Source organism: Malaya genurostris, chromosome 1 (assembly GCF_030247185.1).
Source record: "Malaya genurostris strain Urasoe2022 chromosome 1, Malgen_1.1, whole genome shotgun sequence".
In the NCBI taxonomy this organism is placed as follows: Eukaryota; Metazoa; Arthropoda; class Insecta; order Diptera; family Culicidae; genus Malaya; species Malaya genurostris.
The window spans coordinates 160,471,792-160,491,279 of record NC_080570.1 but is presented as its reverse complement, the minus strand read 5'-3'; the positions used below and the strand labels follow the sequence as shown (position 1 = coordinate 160,491,279).

Here is a 19,488-nt window from a genome sequence, read left to right as displayed (position 1 = left end):
ACGATTTTCGTCAGAGTCAGAGTCCTCTGGTTCCTCTAGATTTGAAAACCCGTTTTCGGTTTCCAAAGGGGGGACATCAATGACCGTTTTAAGCATTTCTGCATATGTGCGCTTAGACCGTGCTTTTAAAGAAAGCTTAATTTTGTCTTTGTGTACTTTAAATGCAGTGCATACTGAAATATCATCATGAGGACTATTCCCACAATAAATACATTTTTCAATTTCCTTGTTGCAATCATTATCTTTATGAGGCCCTTCACACTTAATACATTTTGATTTATTACTACAGTAAGTAGCTGTGTGGCCGAATTTTTTGCAGTTCGTACATCAGTTTATTTTTCGCGACCTAGAAAAATTCCCCCAACAGCGTTATCCTCTGCAGAAAGGGTTGCGCCTTGCACGTCAACAGCCCGTAGTTGCTAGCCCAGCTGCTGTTCCGGTGGTGACCACTTTCCTTGATCCGACGGAGCAGTTCATCCGGCTCAAATTTCGTCTTATGGTACACCTTTGTTTTGAACATGTTTTGAACGAAGTCGGCAATCGTATTGTTGACATTTTTGGACCTCTGCATCTGCTGATGGTCGTCCGAAACGGTGGGAGGAATCACCTGATGATCACCGTCACCATCAACCGAACTGTTGTCGGAGAAAAACTTCTTGGCCGGATTTGATTCCTCCTCGTCCACGTCCGCCGTCGTTGTTGGTGGTTCCTCCATCGGAATAGCGGACCCAGTGCCTATCATCACAATATCCGACTGTTCCTGACTTTCGTTTAGCATCGTCTGTGCAACGGAACTCTTCTCATCCGGATCCCGAGCCGAAGCCGTAAGACTGACCGTGGTCATCCGTTCGGAATCGTCTACCATAGGAGTTGGCGAAATTCTGTCGTCCGCATCCGATTGCTTATTGATCGGCACTATCAAACTATCATCCGTCGCAGTTACATTCATGTCCGGTTTAGAGACGGATTCGGTTTGTTGTTTTTTAAGTGATTCCTGCGCCCGGTTAAATGCTTCCTCGAGACGTTTCTTTGCCAGAGCCTGTCTAGCTTCGGCTAGTTTAGCTCCCAGTTCCTCCAGCACAGCCGTCGGGATGGAATCCTCCAGTTGGGCTTCCACAACGGACACGTTTTCCATTTTTGGAATCTCCTCCATCGGAGCCATTTCACGGGTACGGCTCAGATCCAAACGTTCCCCGGCGAACTTCTCACGGCTGTAGTCGGCAAACAGATTCTGATAGGGCAGTTCATGGCAACAGCGAAGCATTGACGGATCGATTGGATGGGCTTCGGTGTTGAAAATGTACCCTCCCGCATCGATTATGCATTCGCCGTGCGGAGTTCCGATAACCGTGCCCATTCGGCCATCGTTGTGAATGAAATTGTCCGAATCAAACAGCAGATAGAGATATTTGGTTGTCTCGGCCAGGAAAAACGACTCCATCCGATCTTCCTTGTGATGATCGCGAACGTTTTTGATCGTCGCATATCCGCAGGGTGTCTTGGCACTGTGCTCGATACTGCGCAGGATATCTTCTCCCACTTCCAGCAAGTACGGATCACCGGTTGCCCGGTAAAGATACATCACCGATTCGATCAGTTCCGGTCTCAGGGGATAGTTTTCTCGATTCGCTCCGGCTTCAGCATTCGGAATGTTATAAAACTCCGGCAGGAATCCATACTGCTTCCAAACCGTATGATAATTGTGAAGCGTTTTCATCGCCACACTCGTGTCTCCGAACAGACTTAGCACACCGGGCCAGTAGGCTTCCAGTGACTGAAAAACTGGCAGTGTGACCTGCCCTTTGTTCATGCTAACCCAGACGTGCCAATCGTCTCGCTTCAAATATTTATCGATTGCCTTTCGTCCTTCGTTGAACATGTGCATCAAATCCGGTTTGTTGAGCATGATTGCCCCTTTGACCAGGTATTCGTAGTATGAATCCACACCAGCACCGATCCCGGCATCCTGTGCCGTCCAACGACCGGTCTGAACATCAATATGATTCCCGAACAGTCCAATCGAGGATCGATGTTTGTACAGAGCGTACAGTGCATTCAATGCCACTTCCTCGTAAATCGGTTTTCCCGTTAAGCGACTCAGTGCCCCAAACTCGACAATGAATGTACCGATTCCAGCCGTACAAGTCACGCTGGTTTCCCCATACGGAACGCCATACTTGAGATTAACCGTTCCGTACGGCATCCCCGTTCGGGTTTCGAACGCCGGCAGGAGCCTACTTGCCACATCTTCCGCCAACCGAAGCAATGGCCCACTGCACGGCCAACCCGATTCCAGCTCAACACCAGCCTTGTGGCTCATCAAATGGGCACTGATCAGTCCTCCTACGATCCGGATGTTTGTCTCAAACACCGACACGTTGATGTCACTGTCGAATGATTTTCGTTCCAACAGTCCCACCACCCGTCGGAACTCGGAATAGTTTCCCATGACGGCTAGCGTATCGAGGGCATCAATCAACGTCAGCGAGTAGCTGCCCCAGGTGTCAATTCCATCGCAGGACAACGGCCGCAGTTCGTCGTATTTACTTGCATACTTCAAATATCCATCGTAGGCATGCTGGAACATGGCACGTACCTCTTCCCTGTGGTAAGCGAAAAAACCCTATGCAATTGAGTCGTATTGGACGATTTTTCATTCCTTACCGAAGTCGGATCATATCCTCTTTAGTGTACTTCCGCAAACCGGAAACATTTTGAATTAGGAATACACACAGAAGAAAAAGTATAGCACAACTTTTCACGGCCGTCTCGACACATCTCATACTTCTCAAAATCACAATGAATTCAACGAAATTCGAACACAAATTTTACAATTCTGATCCGAAACCCGAGTGGCCAGACTGTATTTTTCGACAGTGAAAAATCCTCACAAATTATTAATCAGTGCGAATCAGGGTGCGAATCGATAGATATCTTTACAAGATTGTCATGAAACTGTAAGTCTGGTCGCACTGTCCATAGCCGTGCAAGAACAGAGACACGATTGCATCGTAGATGAGGTAACTGTCAACGGTCCAAGCAAAACAAAATACTGAAAACAAAGTTAGCTCTGAACTTTTTCCACGATAGGGCGTAGCGTGCGTCAACAGGGTGAGATGAAAATTCGCGGATTTAGAAAAAAATTACTCGAATTAACGCGTTTTCGCCTGAGAAAACTCAAACTGACCCACGGTAATTTCATAAAACAAACACTTTTCACAAAACTGTGTTGGGTTTGCACTTAGCAAACGGGAGTGTGAACAAATCCAAAATAAAAATCACTGACTTGATTCAATAACGTGGAAACTAGAATAAAATCTGGCTTCAAACAAACGACTTGACAGCAGTTAGGGTGGAAACTGGATTCGAATTGACATCAAGCAAAAACGACATATGATAAATGCCAATAAATCATCTGTTAATATTCACTTTTAAGAGGAATTGCTGGATAACGATCCCCAAATGTGCATTAATTTTAACACCAGATGAAACACCTGTTTCAATCCACCTAGTGGTGTAATGATACCATTTTCTCGTATAATTTATGTTTTAGTAAATATTACTAAGGATTTTCGAAAATCTTTTATTTGAATCTTGAATAAAAAAAACGATTCTTAAAAGAATAACCGAAATTGTTTTGTTTGACCGTTTACTGATAGAAACTATCAGTTGGAGAAGATTTGAGGTCGATTTTGAAATTTTTTTACGGTTTCAGTGATGGTATAAAATTTTTAACACGCTTCACCCTATATCCGGATCCGGAAGTTGGATTCGGATGAAATTTAAGAATTCCGCATGGAACCACAGGACCTTTCATTTGAGCCTAAGTTTTTGGAAATCGGTCGCGCTATCTATGAGAAAAGCTAGAAAACATGTTTTCATTTTTTTTGCACATTTTACCCCATAACTCCGGAACCGGCAGTCAGATCAAAATGAAATTCAGGAATTTAGCATGGAACCTAAAGACCTTTCATTTGAATTTAAGTTTGTGAAAATCGGTTCAGCCATCTCCGAAAAAAGTTGGTGTACTTATTTTCCCAATTTTTTGCACATTTTACTCCATAATTCCGGAAGCGGAAGTCGGATTTAAATAATATTCAGAAATTTTGTATGGGACCACAATACACACATACACACAGGGACATTTTGCGTACTTGACGAACTGAGTCGAATGGTACATGACACTCGGCCCTCCGGGCCTCGGTTTAAAAGTCGGTTTTCACAGTGATTGCATAACCTTTCTATATGAGAAAGGCAAAACCTCTATAATCGAAACAAAAAAAAATAAAAACGCTTCACCCTGTTGTTCAGGGACCGGAGGTCACATCCGAACAAATGTCACCGGCAGTCTATGAAGCCATTAAACCTTTCATTTAAATCTAAACTTGTGAAAATCTATTCAGCCGTTTCTGAGAAAATGAAGAAAGTTTTGTTTGTGTGCTTTTACCACTATGGCCGGTACTGTCGCAACGGAGAACTGGGAACCGGCATAGCTAAAATTTGTTGGTTTTGCAGAGTTTGACCATCAATTACCACAGATACAATTTTGAGCCAAATTTGGATTTTTGTTGCATTATTGCTCTTAAAGACGGGTTGCAATTTCATACATAATTAACTATATAATTCCGAAATCGGAATTCTGGATGAAGTTCTACACTTACTAATGAGAACATAAAAACATGCTACTGGAATTAAAATTTTTATTCCTATCAGGCAGAGATGTCTATCTCCTCTGTGTGACGAAGAGCAAGCAAAATTTCTCCCCTCGCACTGACAACTTCAACGAGAGCTCTTCTCTTTCACATTTATACACCGCTGTTGTGTAAGTGTGCACGCATCATGAGTGCGTTTGTTTATTTCCTTTTACCTCTTCCACTGAATCGCACCAAAGTGCTAGAGCATTAGCTAATAAATTCTCTGAGGAGGATGCAGACACTTTCACAGAGGTGTACACGCCGGTGAGCACTCTGCTGTATGGTTTTCGTAGATGAAGCGTGGACACGCAAAATCAGCAAAATAAAACAATTTATCGTAAAATTTTCGGTTTTCCTTGCAAATTTTTCATAGCAAGGCCAGATCTACTCTCTTTTAATTGAAGTTCACAGAAGTGTTCGCTCACAATCACGCGCCAGTGGTCACTTGGGTGTATTTAGACGAGAGCGCGTGTGAGCGATTCATGCGAAGAGAATGTGTTTCACTCGCGTCAGCTGCTTTAACCACAAGCACACACTCAAATGCTGTCTATTCGACACTGAGAAGAAGTGCGCTTTCCTCTTTGTGCGGTGCTTCGTTTTTTTCATCCTTGGTGTGGCAAAAATCTGACTCTAGCGTGTATAACTCTGGTGAAATGCCATCTCTGCTATCAGGCTGTAATTTCGGAACCGATTCGAAATCGAAATCGAGTGCATCGGACCCGGAAGTAGAATTTAGATGAAATCCAATAGCAGGCTATGGGACTAGAAAGCCTTTGATTTGAATCTGAGTTGAAGGAAATCAGTTGAGCGGTCTCTGAGAAAATCGAGTGCACTTTTTCATTTTTGCGCATTTTACCACAATCTCTTCTAAACTTTTCTTAACCCGCTAATGTTGCGCAATTCTTTCTACACTTTCGCTTGTCCAATAATCGCCCACAATCCCTCCCAATTTTTTCTAAAGCCGTGAAATATTGTTTATGTTCAGACAATGTTTAGAGCGCATTGCTCTTTGGATGGCCCTATATGTCCGTTTTTACACAGTTTGTGCTAAAGTAATTAATGTTATTTTCATGAATGTAAATAAGTAAGTTTTATTTTCATTACAAGATAATGCATTTCTGAATTTCAACATAAAACTTTATGACAAATTTATTTCTGAAATCTCACGTTTTTTGTGATAACGGCCAATAAGCTACCAATCAACATTCACTTTGAAGAGGAATTCCGAAAGGCTAGGTACTTGTTTAAAGTAAGTCATAACAGTAAACGATAGAGAAACGTGTTTTCTTTCGTCTGGTGTCGTTTTTTATGCGGTCTTTTTTATGTGGTTTTTTTCTATGCGACTTTTTATGCGAATTTTCAGAGTTATGCGGTTTATTTTTTTGCGAAGTTTCAGAGTTATTCGGTTTTTTTAATGCAAATTTCAGAGTTATGCGGTTTCCCTTCTGCTGTTTTTTTATGCGAAGTTTCAGAGTTATGTGGTTTTTTTATGCGAAGTTTCAGAGTTATGCGGTTTTTATGCGAATTTTCAGAGTTATGCGGTTTTTTATGCGATTTTTTTTGCGGCACGTAAAACTCGCATAAAAAAAGACTTCAGTGTACTCTATTTTTCACAGCTCACCTGCAATTTCATCCAAACGTGGATTGGCCGTTATCACAAAAACGCGCGAAATGTTTGCTGATTTTTCTGAAAAGCCACCCGAATAAAAAATATCGTAGAAAAACATTACGATTTGTTGTTACAAAACCTTCCACAATTTTGCTTTGACCATTGAAAAATATTTTAATGTACTGTTATCAGAGCTAAAAATTGTCACGCAATCCCAACGAAAGAATCCAATCCAACAGCCTCATTTTAAATATTTTACTGTCTCATTCGTAAATGACCGACACCAGACCAAACGAAGAGAGACGAAGCGTTCTCGTTTCTCATTGAACCAAAGAGAGAGTATAATTGCCAACGTCACTCTTTCCTCTACGATAAGACGAAACCAAACGAACGTCTTCAGGGAGCATCAGTAGATTTTTTTTTCATTCTTTCATCGATGTATTGAAAATCTGTGACACTTGGCTATGAAAAGTGACTAAAATATGACAAATCCAAATAATTACATCCCAGAACCTCTTTGGAAACCAAAACTACTACAAATTCGAGCACAGGTGAAAGTTATTGTGAAACCTTTTTCTGTCATTTTAGATTCTCACAGCATTGGTTGAATATCGGCACTGCATACTATGGGATTTTCACTGAAAACTGCAAATGACTGAAAGGGCAAATGAAAGAAAAAAACACAATTTTGAAACTACTCTCCCGCTTGTGTCATTGACTGGATACAGATTTCGTTCTCATAGGTTGCAAGCGAAGCTGAGAGTGACAGTAATTTCTTGTCATTTTCGTCTATAATTGAGTCAATGAAAATGACTTTTATTAGCTCTGATTGTTACTCTTACTACTTATTACTCTTATTACTTATTACTCTTATAGTTCTTATTGAAGTTTCGTTGCTCCAAAATATAGCATTGAATGTCGATATATAGCACGGCGGAAGGTTGTTGTAAAATAATGCTCAGTTACATTTTGAATGCAAATTTAATACACTTTGCTTTAAAGTATGTAGGATTTGTGTAATTATACATAAACAATTTAACAATAGAGTTGTAAATGTGCAGTGATAAAATGCATATGGTTACTTGGGTTGTGAACATGCTTTTTACAATAGAATGTATAGGTTGTGAAGTACCGTAACAATTCAAATCATACAATTTTGTCATACATGTTTTCTTGGAAAACAATTAAATGTACAGTTTGCATATTGTTCGAAACACCACGTGTACAATAAATTCAATATATTGAGTCGTTGGAAATAAAAAAAAATTCTTGTCAAGATACAATAAAATGTATTGTTACCCATAGATCTAATTGTGAATCTATTTTTATGCTGTAAAATCGATGGTTAATTTACTTTACTGGAAGATTCAACACAGCTCGAAATTAAGTAAGAGTAAAAATTAGGCAGTTTTTTTTCGGTGTACATTCAAACCGGAAAAGCCTTTTTGATGTGTTCCATTTTCCTTTTGTCCCTATACTAATGGTACAAATTTTGACAGTTCCTAACAGCGATGCCAGGTCTGCAGATTGGTCTGTAAATTAATAGATTTCGAAAATAAGCTACAGACCGGTTTTGATAATCATGTCCTTAACAGACATTCGTAAAAATTTTTGGACTTAAAATCATGGTCGTTATTTGCTCGCTACACCGATTCCGTGCCTCATACTGCATGAATAACTTGAATTTAGCAAACTTTGTTACAAGTTTACCAGTTTATTTTTGAACCCTGTCCGTAGATATTTTTACCTGGCATCTCTGGTTCTGATAAAATAAAAGCCGTTTGGCTAAACGTCAATCGTCATCGAGCCTTTTCTATACTTCCGTTTGTCCCAAGCAAAACAGTGAATTTTTTAGGTAAAGTTAAATCTAGTTTTTTCCAAGAAAATGCATCTGTTTTAATAGTTGTTTAGTGATAAACTGTTCACAAATAGCGTACTAAATAAATTCCGGTTGAATGTGAATTAATTCCGCGCTCCATTCGTGGGGAAAATCATGTAAAAATCCTTACTGCTATCCACGCACGGTCGACCGACAGACGTCACATATATTACTGCATAACCTCCATTCGAAATCGAGTGATTTTTTTTCATTATTTTGCCCACAGCTGGAACAAAATGCCGCCACGTAAGAACAAAACCGTCAAAGAGGAAGTGCAAGTTTCGCTGGGCCCGCAGGTCCGCGAAGGCGAGGTGGTATTCGGAGTGGCACACATCTATGCCAGCTTCAATGACACCTTCGTGCACGTCACGGATCTGTCCGGTAAGGAAACCATCTCCCGTGTCACCGGGGGTATGAAGGTGAAGGCTGACCGTGATGAGGCTTCACCTTATGCTGCTATGTTGGCTGCTCAGGTAGGTTTTTCTGTGATTTTTGATTAAAAATATGCACCTGAAATGATCCTTCCATTACGGGCGGTTCTGCCGCGGATGTTTCGGAAGGCTTTCAGCAGGTGCCAGAGTACAAGCCCTTCATTAACAGGTCTGAAGCCGTCCATTCGTTAGGCTTAAGATTTTCCACGAAGGGGACATTCAAACAAGCAACCTTTTTTCTGGGGGAGCGATTTGATTGATTTTTGTATTCGTTTTTACTTACAGGATGTTGCCGAAAAGTGCAAATCTCTGGGAATAACCGCTTTGCACATTAAGCTACGAGCTACCGGTGGTAATCGAACCAAAACTCCTGGACCGGGTGCTCAGTCGGCTCTTCGTGCTCTCGCCCGTTCTTCTATGAAGATTGGACGCATCGAAGATGTTACGCCGATCCCATCGGATTCCACCCGCCGGAAGGGAGGTCGCCGTGGTCGTCGTTTGTAAGTTGTTCATTTGTTTTTGTTCACTGCTGATCGGCGGAGGGGAATTCCAATTGTGAACTGTTTTCACAATTATTGCTATTGAAAATCATGTGGGAATAAAAATAATGAAAAAAAAGTGAAACTGCTTTGTTTGATGATAGAAACTTTATTGAAGCTTTCGGTTGGATAAATAATTAACGGTTAATGATCAATGAGTTTTAAGCTGAAGCGATTAGCTTTCCAAGTTTGATGTAGATTCTGGTTGTGAGTGCTTGTTTCTGTGGTCCTTTCGTTGGAGTGTTGCTCTTATCAGAAACTGTATTTACGTAGGTATACTGCAGCGAAAAGCCGATACAAATTTCTTCACCCGCGACGCAACCTTCGTTCGGTTGAACTGCCAGTTTGAGTGCCACTTGGTTCGCCTTCCGCCAAATTATGAATCTACAAATGAAGAAAAAATGTCCAAATTAGCACGATCTGAACTATTTCAACTTTGGTTTCCCACTTACCTTGGATCCTCCTGCTGCGACTGAATCACCTCGTCAAACTCGGCCGAGTCGTCCCGGTGATGTATGACAAACGATGAATCGGGCAATCGAAAGCTTCCGTTAACTTTCTGTGCGACCATCCGGGGATCCTCCAGCAGATTTGCTTGCTTTGCCAAGCTGGTGCTCAGCCCGCTGATGACCAACGAGGAAGAGGTACTGTTTTCCGCAGCGATTTTCAGCTCTTCAATCATCAGCTGCTCTTCCGTTTCGGTAGGCAGTTCCATAATCGTTATGGTCATGTCATTTATGGTTGGATTGACAATCTTCAACAACAGAACGGAATCTTGGCCCATCGCAAGCGGGTCGCACTTTACAAACCGCACTTCCGGAACGTGATAAGAAGCAAACATCGCAATTCGATACTTGATCGAACTCGGATTGTATTCCGATTTGATAACATTGTGATCGCATTGTCGGCAACGCAGAGAGCGTTTAATCGACAGCAGTTTGTGCTGTGGAAATAGCTTATTTACCGTGAACGGTTGTTTGGCTGGTTGTGCCAAACGTTGCTGAAGAGTTGTGATGTTCTTCAGACTGATTTCTTTAGTCAGAAGCTCCGCCGGGAGTTCGTCTACTTGTTCGCTTGCAACGGATCGATTAATCGGCGACGGGGTTGCCTTAATCTGTGTTTTACTGTCGGACCATCCCATCTGACGACGTATCATCGAAACCGTCAAACCGGTTCGATCGGTTAAACTGGGAAACTTGCTTTGCTTTGGTGTTTTGCGACGCCACAATTCTTGCTTTTCTTGTTTTTCGTGTAAAACTACCGATTGATAATGTTCCAGTAGAAGCGCGAATCTCGTTGCACTTGAATACTCCGGTTCTGGCCACTGCCCGGTGGCTACGGTCTGATCCGGAATGCCGACATCCCGCGAACTCCAGCGACAGTTCAAGCAGGCTAGATAGTACATCTTACGTGTAACCTGCTTTCCAGAAACAGCACTGGGTTCTGGTGTAGATGCTTTTTTAACATCATCTGCTCCGGAAGCAGGAGGTTCGGCAACCGTCGCGCTAGAAGCACGAACTGAAAGCGTATGCTGACAGCTTGGACAGTTAAAGCACGTGTTGCACCGATTTTTTCGAATTTTCGCTTCCGACGAAGGAATATTCTCCAGACAGTTGGAACAGAAATGGGAATCAACCTGCGGGTGACGTCATCAGTATCATAAAATATGAAAAAAAAACATCGGAAATTTTTACCTCATGACAAACGCAGTATCCACATCGGAGCTTCAAGCAGTAACGGCAGAAGTAGAGCTTGGTAAGCGGATTCAGCAGCCCACAAACGCAAGCATATTCTACGGTACTGGGAAGCATGAAAAACGACATTATGTCGGCGGATGGCTTCGCAAACTTTTCAGCCCGAAAACGATTAATTTCTTTTTTACACGTCAAATGTCAATCATCTGCAAGTGTTTTGTTTGGAAAACTGTAGTATAGGGTAACCAGCTACGGCTATCGGTGAGACAAGGCAAGCATATGGACTGTTTGGCCAGTGAGGCTTGTCATGAAAAAGCAAGTCCCTGCTTGGCCGCCATGTTTTCGTGACCATCATCTTTTCCGCAAAGATGAAAACAACGAAGAAGTATATAAGTTCGTTGTTGCTAAATATCTGTGATATTTAGCTGTGAAAGTTGATTTTTTTATGCTTGATTATAAATGTGATATTGTTATGAAACGTGCGCTGCCAAATTGTAATACTGACTTTCACAATCAATGAAGTGTTGTATTTTATTTCATTTTGTTTACTTTGCTCTCACTGACTTGCTAGCTTTGATGACCCCGAAGGACTGAGATGTTGGTTACGATAGCACTAGCTGGAGCGCCTTATTGTTGCCACCGGGCTGTGAAAAAGTCAATAGACGGAAAAGCAAAACTACCTAATTTTGATTACTTTTCACGTAATTTCGGAGTTCCCTTCAATAACCTAAAGTAGTTTTCATATATGAAAAGGTTTGTTATATCTACACAGTAATGTCGTGTTCGCTTAAAGCATGAATCCATACATATGACAAATTCTGAGTAATATTTACTCAGTACTAGAAAAGGGAAAATCAGCTCGAATGAACAAACATTTTCACATTTTTCGTCAAACTACTACTAATTTACCTTTGACGGAACATAATTCGGCTACTCATCACTGCGGTGCGAAAATCGAGACTTGGTCCGGAACTGGCAAGAAATTCTCCAACATTTTCTCGCTCAACGTTTTTAATGCATGACGAGTAAAATTTGCTGGTCTTACAAGCCAATTGTCGTTCGAGCCGCGCACCTGGAAGGATTTTTAGTGTCAGTAGGCTCGTAGTACTAGTCATGCAATGATTCTGTATGCTATTAGCCGGCTGCGAAGTCTGTTAAAACAGAAAAGCCAAATTCCACAAAACGAAATGTAATGCCAAAGCTTTGTTTTGTGAAAGTTATTAAGTTTTCCTTAAAAATAATACTCGTTTTTGACATTTGAGTGTCCCGTCTGTTAGTCTGTGATCTAACTTTGTCTCACTTCTGGAAGCGTTCTTGTAAATTTCAGCTTGAACAATGATTTATGAATCAATTAGACTAGCAAATATTCGTGTTAAAAAATCATGTTCTGTCTTTATCACTTTGTCATCACCAAGATTCTGTTAGCGTCAACAAAAATTTATGGTTTCGGCTTTACAATAAGTGAAAGTGTGGGGAAACGGGCGTAGATTTGTTTTGCCCGTAAGTTTAAATAATTACCTTCCATAGGAAATTCATTAAAAGCAATTATTTGCTTTTTTATCACCATCACAAAAAAAAAAAAACAAACGTTATACAAGATATTTTCCACTTTACACTAAAAAAATCATACACTTAGCTAGCGTCTCAAACGGTAAACGGCATTTTAAATCAACCTGACCAAATCAAGTTTCGCAACTGGAATTCTTCGTTACTGATGATACAAATTCGATTCCAAGAGCCTTACCTTTCTCCGTAGATCCCTACAGGATCTTTATTCATAAACTATCCTAAAATATGAACATAAGCAAATTATTCACTTGAATGAAAAATTGAACGAGCGTGTAAAAACATTTCTTTTTCGTCATAACTCTGAAACCAGAAAAAATGCAAGCTAACTACTACTAGTTTCTCAATACATTACATTCAGTAAATTGGCTTTCGTTTAAATATTTGTTGGAAAACATCGGCGAAACGGCTAATCAGAGGTTGTCTCACCACTGGAGGCGTTCGTGTGCGAAGATGATGGTTGCTATTTTATCTGTCAAAATACAAGGAAAAGCGAGCTTCCCCATCTAACCAAAAGTTCGGATAAAAGGGACTAATTTGGCTTAAGCAGCTTTCAAAGTTTATCAATAGCATTCTAAGCAGCCCATTTTTTAATTATCCATACTTGAAAGTTCGCGCGACGCAGCCGAACAAACTTTTAAGCTGCTTCTAGAATGCATTGATCAGCTTCTATGCAGCGAGAAAGTTCACACGGAACTTGTTCTGCACTTTCAAGTTGCCAAAAGTACCACGCGTACTCTTCAGCAGCGAGAAAGTTCACGCGGAACTTGTTCTGTACTTCGAACTATCAAAAATTGCCACGTGTTTTCTTAAGCAGCAAGAAAGTGGCTATTTTAATTAATTGCGAAACTTCTGGTTGCTCGGATCAACTTCAATCATGATTTACTAATCAACTATACTAGCATCTGTTGAAGCGAAAATATTACCACCCCTATTCTGTATTTCGTTCGAATTGAATTGTTTCGATCGAATACGAAATTCTGCATTATGTAACTCGATCGAGTTCGAGTTTTCCATACAAAAGCATAACTCCATCGAATTACAGAATGCAAATTTTTACATTCGTTCGAAAAAATCCGATTCGATCGAAATACAGAATAGGGGTGTACATTCGTGTTAGAAAATTCATGTTCTATCATTATTAGTGTGTCAGAACCAAGATTCTTCATTGTATTGTTCTTCATGAAATTTCACTAACAAGACCGTACCAATTCGCAAATGTAGCCGCATATAAGATATTAAGCTGGGTTATAGTTTCTAGCAATTTTTTTTTCATAATAACCTCAAAAACCTTTAAATTTGTGCACACATTGAAATCACTACCCGAATAAAAAATGTTGTAGAAAAACAATACGATTTGCTGTTACAAACCCTTCCACAATTTTGCTTTGACCATTGAAAAATATTTTGATTAATTGTTAGACACTATTCAATTAATTGTGAACATGCTTGGTATAGGTATGTTAAGTATCGTAACAATTCAAATCATAAATTTTTCTCATACATGTTTTCTTGGAAAACAATCAAAGTTTGCATATTGTTTGAAACACCACGTGTATAATAAATTCAATTGTAGAATCGTAGAAACAATATATTGAATCGTTGGAAATAAAACCAATCTTGTCCAGATACAATAAAATGTATTGTAACCCATAGATCTAATTGTGAATCAATTGTTTGTGCTGTAAAATCAATGGATTATTTTTTTACGGGTACTAGGATGTCTGTTCTCTGAGTTTATGATTTCAATAACAGCCGAAATTCTTTTTTTGTAACTATGAGCTTATTTTTGTTGAGTGTATAACGAACACTGAAAACGAAACGGTGTTCGGGGCCGATGAGGCACATTCTTAATCGAATTTGACAGCAGCTGCAGATCAAAACTCGTATCAAAATCAGGCTCGTTTTCTTTATCCGTCACAATCGCAAAAAAAAATATTGCCCTTATCGAGAGGTGCAGCAAATGCAGTTCTCGGTATTGCGTGTATTTTCGGACGTGATAAATTCGTCGTAATAGTTTTACGTCTTCGAGAGGAAAAAAAAACGCCCAACATTTGCATCGTTCGTTCGGTTGTGTTTATACCGTCATTCGGGACACCCGGAGAGTGCCCCGTGAAACCGTCAAGATAAAGCCCCAGGCAGAGCAAGACCAGCAGCAGGCGGAAGAGCGGACGGAAAGAGAAAGTGTGTCGTCCTCATCGGACACCTCGTCGTCGTCATCGTCTACTTCCGCCGTTGTGCTGCACCACCAGCTGCCCGGAGTGGAATCTTCCGAGCAACAGCATCAGCTCGAAATACACCTGCAGCAGGGTTGCTCCACGGATCCTCTCCCGGATCAACAGCAGCAGCAGCAGCAGCAGCTGGTAGCAGGTGATCTGTTACTGGCGATTGCACAAAACGACGACGCAGCGCTTCACATCGAGCAAGCTGTCGTGGCCGAAGAAGCAGCTGCACCGACTGTGAACGGTGGGGATCCGAACCCCAGTGGCGAACGGAGAGACGACTCGGTCGGGACCGGAAGTGGAAACGGAAGCAGTACCAACAGCTGCGGTAGCATTCGATCCGGATCGCGATCACCACCCAGAGACAGCATGCCGGTCAAGGTGGACATCGTACCGCCCCCGCCAAACAACTCCAAGCAGCTCGGTGTCACCAAGTCACTGCTGTACAATGGGTCGAAATTTCGCGGTTACCAAAAGTCCAAGGGGAACTCCTACGACGTGGAAGTGGTGCTACAGGTAACAAAAGAGAGGGAAAGGGCAAGCGGGAGCTGATAGAAGCTGATTTTTTTTTCTTTCATTACATAAAGATGGGATTATAGCTGTTTCTAGGGGTTCTGATTTTTTTCTATGAAAATGTTGATATCCGAAATTGAAAAAATGTAGATTGAGTTTTTTTGCAACAGTTGCCAGGGTAATACTTGGTAAACGCACATTACAAATCAGTGGTTGCTTTGATTGTTGATTGAGCATCGACGCAAGTTGACAACTGTAATTTTCAATTTTTTCCAGCATGTGGACGAAGCAAACTCGTATCTTTGCGGCTACCTGAAGATCACCGGTCTGACATTTGAGTTCCCCACGCTGACGACCTTCTTCGATGGGGAGATAATTTCCAAGAAGTATCCCTTCCTGACCCGCAAATGGGATGCAGACGAGGACGTCGATAGGAAGCATTTCGTAAGCTGCTTTACTTTCTTTTTTTGCAAGCGACTAATTTTTTTTCGTTGGCAATTTTCCAGGGAAAATTTGACGCCTTTTTAGACTATCAGAAAACTTTCAATTCGGACGATTTCGACTACGACGAACTGCACAAGAGCGATTACGTTTTTATGAGATGGAAGGAGCACTTTTTGGTAGGTTTTTTGTTTTGCCAGTCGAAGGATCGGAAAGGCAGTGTTTATTGTGCTTTTTTTTTTCTTTTCTTCTTTAGGTACCTGACCACAAAATTAAGGACATCAATGGAGCATCATTTGCTGGGTTCTACTATATCTGCTTCCAGAAGTCGCGGGCGGTTATGGAAGGATACTACTATCATAGGTCATCTGAATGGTTCGTAGAGCGTTTGTTGATTTTGTTGAGTGCGTAGCACCGACTAACCGTGTTTTTTTGCTTGTTTTTTGTGCGAAGGTACCAATCTCTGAAGCTTGAACATGTACCGGAGTCTTGCATACAGATTTACGAGTTCAGATAAATCAAATCAAGTAAGTACAGATCCGGAATGCCACTCGATAGCGAAAAACAACAACAATCCGCGCTTTGATAGATATTAGTATCAAAACTTAAACCCCATTTTATTTTTATAACACCTTCAACGATGTTATCTAATCTAGTAGTTTAGTCTTTAAAAGAGAAGAAGAGGAAGGTGAAAAAACAAAAACAAATCAGTAGCAATGCAGAGCAAATGCAACATCAAAACGAAAATGAAGTAAATTATTTGGATTGATAGTGCCATCTCGCTTGGTGACACTGCTTAGCTATAGAAGAAAACGCATTGTTTATGTTACGAAGCATAATTTGACTAAACAGCGAAACAAAAACTGTACGAATCCTGGTGTAGAGTAGAATGTCACCTTCATCGCTTCACATTTCCCTTGTTTTTCGTTTAACATAATAAAATCAACAGCTACTGTTATTCATGTAAAAAATCAGCTTTCGTTTGCTAGTTGTTCTACTCTACACAATTGAGATTCAACAGTTTTTTTTCAAAGCATTCGGCTGAATAGCGATTCGGAAGACCTTCCCGAAAAACGTTCTAAATCCGCTTTTGCTTTTTGATTTCACAAACTCCATGCAATCGTTACTACTAAAACATGAAACGACTGATGATTTGTCACATTTCTATACACACTCGGATACGAAATCGTGGCCGGTGGATTTTGTTTAAAATCGACACAGTTTAAATAAGAAATAAACCCGGGGTGCACCTTCCGGTATTCAAGCAGAGAAGCAACGAAAACCTTAATATATTTGCAATTAGAACAGGAACACAAACATATTTTGCAATAAGAACGACATCAAATATTGGGAATGTTAAAATTTCGAAAGATGTTCATTGAACCCAAAAATCCAGAAGCAAATGAACTGCACTTCGTAGTGTTGCTGTAGCGTCTATAGAAAAACAAACAAGCAAAAAAAAAATACTGTAGAGAGGTTCTTTCTTGATATAATAAGCTAACTGAATATTTTACCTGAAATGCCATTTTTTCTGTTAACTGTACGGATTATTTAATAGCTTTCGTAATCTTAGAAACTACTAGGAATCGAGAAAATTTAATTGTTTTACGATAAGACGTCTCCGTGTACGTAACCATCCCAAAATAATAAAAAAAAAATGGCGCAGAACGAACAAAGCAGGCGGTGTTTAAGGTGTAGGAATTAGTGCATTTTCTGTTACTTTTCTTACTGTCCCAGTCCAATTGTTTCGCTGGATTCGAATTCGAATCGCCACCATCAACAACACCATCATTGTGGACTACCTGGGTACTCTGTTTTCAAATTTGGGATTTCGGCCGATCGAAGGGACGAAAGATACAACGCGGAATGTTTCGTGCTGACCGCGAATGGGTTTGACAAAAAAGTTTTCGCCCGGCATTATTATGATATTACTAGACATACTAAATATTATAGTTGTACTTTTCCCTTGTAACAAATTTGGGTCAGAAACGTGAATACACAAATATACATAATATATATATTTTCAATAAAATGATTCCGCGTGAGTGCAGCGCGGTAAACCAAAAAAAAAAAACCGTTTCCCTTTATGTATTTTGGGAATTTCTTCGAATACCTTTGTTTTCGTCAGTAATAAATTCATACAGGTAAGGAACAGTTTCGGGTTCTGATCGCAAGCTCTGTAAACCCATATTTTCTTTCATTGCAGTCAGTTTGGCTGACGAAGAACGTCGATTTATGCCTCAACTAGAAGCATTATGTCCATATCAAGGAAAAATATCCAAAGATCGACTACGACCTAGGCGACGAAATAAGAACTAAAATTGGAAGCTCGGCACATGGAACTACAAATCCCAGGGAGCGATCGAACGCTGAATTTCAAGCCCCAAACTCGCAGATGCAAAAACTGTGCACAGTTATTTGGAAAATCCACTGTGGTCTGCATCTAGGCTAGCTAAACAGCTGAAATTGACCAGATATACCGTATGGCGCGTTATCAAACGGTATAAGGAAACATTGACGACGATTCGGAAGCCTCAAGCCAATCGTCGTAGTGGAACTGTCGACCGGAAACTGCGTGGTAAGATTTTGAAGACGATTAAGAGAAATCCTAATCTGTCGGACCGTGATTTGGCCAGAAAATTCGGTGCTGCCCATGGTACCGTGAGGAAAACTCGACTCTTTATGATTTGGCAGGGCATTTGCAGCTGTGGCAAAAAAAAACGAAAGTTTTCGTTACAAATGAGACAATGACATCGAAACTATACCAAAAAGAGTGTCTCCAAAAACGAATTTTGCCGTTCATTCGATCCCACGACCATCCCGTAATGTTTTGGCCAAATTTGGTAAGCTGTCATTACAGCAAAGTCGTTCAAGAATGGTAAGCAGAGAAAGGGGTCCAGTTTGTTCCGAAGAACAATTGTCTTTGTTCCAATTCTATCTGAAGCAAGCTTCAAAATACCACAATAAAGTCAAATAGTTCGTTCAAACGACTGAAGCATTTACTCTTTGAAAGCCAATGAACTTCCAAGTACTACACTTAGAATTAGAATTAGAACAAGACCTCAAAAGAATTAGAACAACGACCTCAAAAATGTTTCCGCAGAGCTTAATTATAAAAAATTATACTGTTCATAGCATTACTCCGATAAAATTGTAAATATAGTAACTCTGAACTATGGAGAATGTTTAGTAGGAGCGCTAATTTGAAGAATATTAAACTCGTTATACTGACAATGTCTTGCTGGGCGGTCGACCCGGTACTGGTGTCTATTGCCGTGAAATGAGATTCGAACAATCTGCTTCACTTGGTAGTTTATGCACCGCCTTTTAAATAAAAAAAACCTCTGCGATTATCTGCGGAGTACAGGCTGCTTTCCAACAAGTTATCGGAGATGATTGAATTGATTGTTGTTTGGAAAGCCAGGCAGCTATGAACGCAACTCAAATCAGCTCAGCCTATCAACTTTTGTAAACCTTTTACGGGTCCTGTCTGCTATTCCTGTAGATAAACGGGATGGAAAATCTAGAATTATCACTGCGATCCAATTGTTTTGTGCTGCAATCTCCTCTATTAATATCTCCGGTTCCTTCTTTCTCTGTCCTTGTCCTGCTAGAAATAACAAGATGATGCACTGGTTTCATTCATATCACTTTAATCGTCGATTCCACAAGGCAGCCATCTTTGAACCCTGATCTTCCTCCTGCTTTTCAACGATGTGAATCTTTCTTTGGAATGTCCATGCTTATCTTTCGCTAGAGATCTTAAACATTTTCGAAATAGTCCGCAGCATCGAGGATGTCTTTTTCCTTCAACACCAACTAGAAGTGTTTTTTTTTCAAAGTGGTGCGAGGTAAATCGAAACGCACACGAAAAAAAAAGTTCCTTTAAGATACAACTAC

General features: G+C 40.6%; 4 protein-coding genes across 4 annotated transcripts; 2 read left to right on the top strand and 2 right to left on the bottom strand.

The window, feature by feature from the left end:
* Positions 1-221: 221 nt before the first annotated feature.
* On the bottom strand, positions 222-2,877 carry LOC131426499 (ER degradation-enhancing alpha-mannosidase-like protein 2). Its single transcript, XM_058589274.1, has 2 exons — positions 2,665-2,877; positions 222-2,603 (listed from the first exon to the last, which is right to left on the bottom strand). Exons 1-2 carry the CDS (start codon positions 2,781-2,783, stop codon positions 347-349), a joined length of 2,376 nt encoding a protein of 791 aa, XP_058445257.1. The 5' UTR covers positions 2,784-2,877; the 3' UTR covers positions 222-346.
* Positions 2,878-8,076: 5,199 nt separating this feature from the next.
* On the top strand, positions 8,077-9,237 carry LOC131426498 (small ribosomal subunit protein uS11). Its single transcript, XM_058589273.1, has 3 exons — positions 8,077-8,158; positions 8,409-8,655; positions 8,899-9,237. Exons 2-3 carry the CDS (start codon positions 8,419-8,421, stop codon positions 9,115-9,117), a joined length of 456 nt encoding a protein of 151 aa, XP_058445256.1. The 5' UTR covers positions 8,077-8,158; positions 8,409-8,418; the 3' UTR covers positions 9,118-9,237.
* A 4-nt stretch (positions 9,238-9,241) lies between these two features.
* LOC131426497 (dynactin subunit 4) lies at positions 9,242-11,267 on the bottom strand. The gene is made up of 3 exons (XM_058589272.1): positions 10,847-11,267; positions 9,605-10,788; positions 9,242-9,536 (listed from the first exon to the last, which is right to left on the bottom strand). The coding sequence occupies exons 1-3, from the start codon at positions 10,973-10,975 to the stop codon at positions 9,314-9,316; spliced, it is 1,536 nt and encodes a 511-aa protein (XP_058445255.1). The 5' UTR covers positions 10,976-11,267; the 3' UTR covers positions 9,242-9,313.
* Positions 11,268-14,271: 3,004 nt separating this feature from the next.
* LOC131426496 (glucose-induced degradation protein 4 homolog) lies at positions 14,272-17,644 on the top strand. The gene is made up of 5 exons (XM_058589271.1): positions 14,272-15,150; positions 15,424-15,591; positions 15,654-15,767; positions 15,845-15,963; positions 16,042-17,644. Exons 1-5 carry the CDS (start codon positions 15,004-15,006, stop codon positions 16,103-16,105), a joined length of 612 nt encoding a protein of 203 aa, XP_058445254.1. The 5' UTR covers positions 14,272-15,003; the 3' UTR covers positions 16,106-17,644.
* The last annotated feature ends 1,844 nt before the right edge of the window (positions 17,645-19,488 follow it).

What these genes read in the sequence shown, in the direction of transcription:
- LOC131426499 (XM_058589274.1), bottom strand. Translation starts at nt 2,783, where the DNA reads ATGAGATGTGTCGAGACGGCCGTGAAAAGTTGTGCTATACTTTTTCTT. An exon ending in GAGGATATGATCCGACTTCG is followed by an intron (nt 2,604 to 2,664) that starts GTAAGGAATGAA and finishes CGCTTACCACAG; the next exon opens with GGAAGAGGTACGTGCCATGT.
- LOC131426498 (XM_058589273.1), top strand. Translation starts at nt 8,419, where the DNA reads ATGCCGCCACGTAAGAACAAAACCGTCAAAGAGGAAGTGCAAGTTTCG. An exon ending in CTGCTATGTTGGCTGCTCAG is followed by an intron (nt 8,656 to 8,898) that starts GTAGGTTTTTCT and finishes TTTTACTTACAG; the next exon opens with GATGTTGCCGAAAAGTGCAA.
- LOC131426497 (XM_058589272.1), bottom strand. Translation starts at nt 10,975, where the DNA reads ATGTCGTTTTTCATGCTTCCCAGTACCGTAGAATATGCTTGCGTTTGT. An exon ending in GATACTGCGTTTGTCATGAG is followed by an intron (nt 10,789 to 10,846) that starts GTAAAAATTTCC and finishes CGTCACCCGCAG; the next exon opens with GTTGATTCCCATTTCTGTTC. An exon ending in TCGCAGCAGGAGGATCCAAG is followed by an intron (nt 9,537 to 9,604) that starts GTAAGTGGGAAA and finishes CTTCATTTGTAG; the next exon opens with ATTCATAATTTGGCGGAAGG.
- LOC131426496 (XM_058589271.1), top strand. Translation starts at nt 15,004, where the DNA reads ATGCCGGTCAAGGTGGACATCGTACCGCCCCCGCCAAACAACTCCAAG. An exon ending in ACGTGGAAGTGGTGCTACAG is followed by an intron (nt 15,151 to 15,423) that starts GTAACAAAAGAG and finishes AATTTTTTCCAG; the next exon opens with CATGTGGACGAAGCAAACTC. An exon ending in GATGGAAGGAGCACTTTTTG is followed by an intron (nt 15,768 to 15,844) that starts GTAGGTTTTTTG and finishes TTTCTTCTTTAG; the next exon opens with GTACCTGACCACAAAATTAA.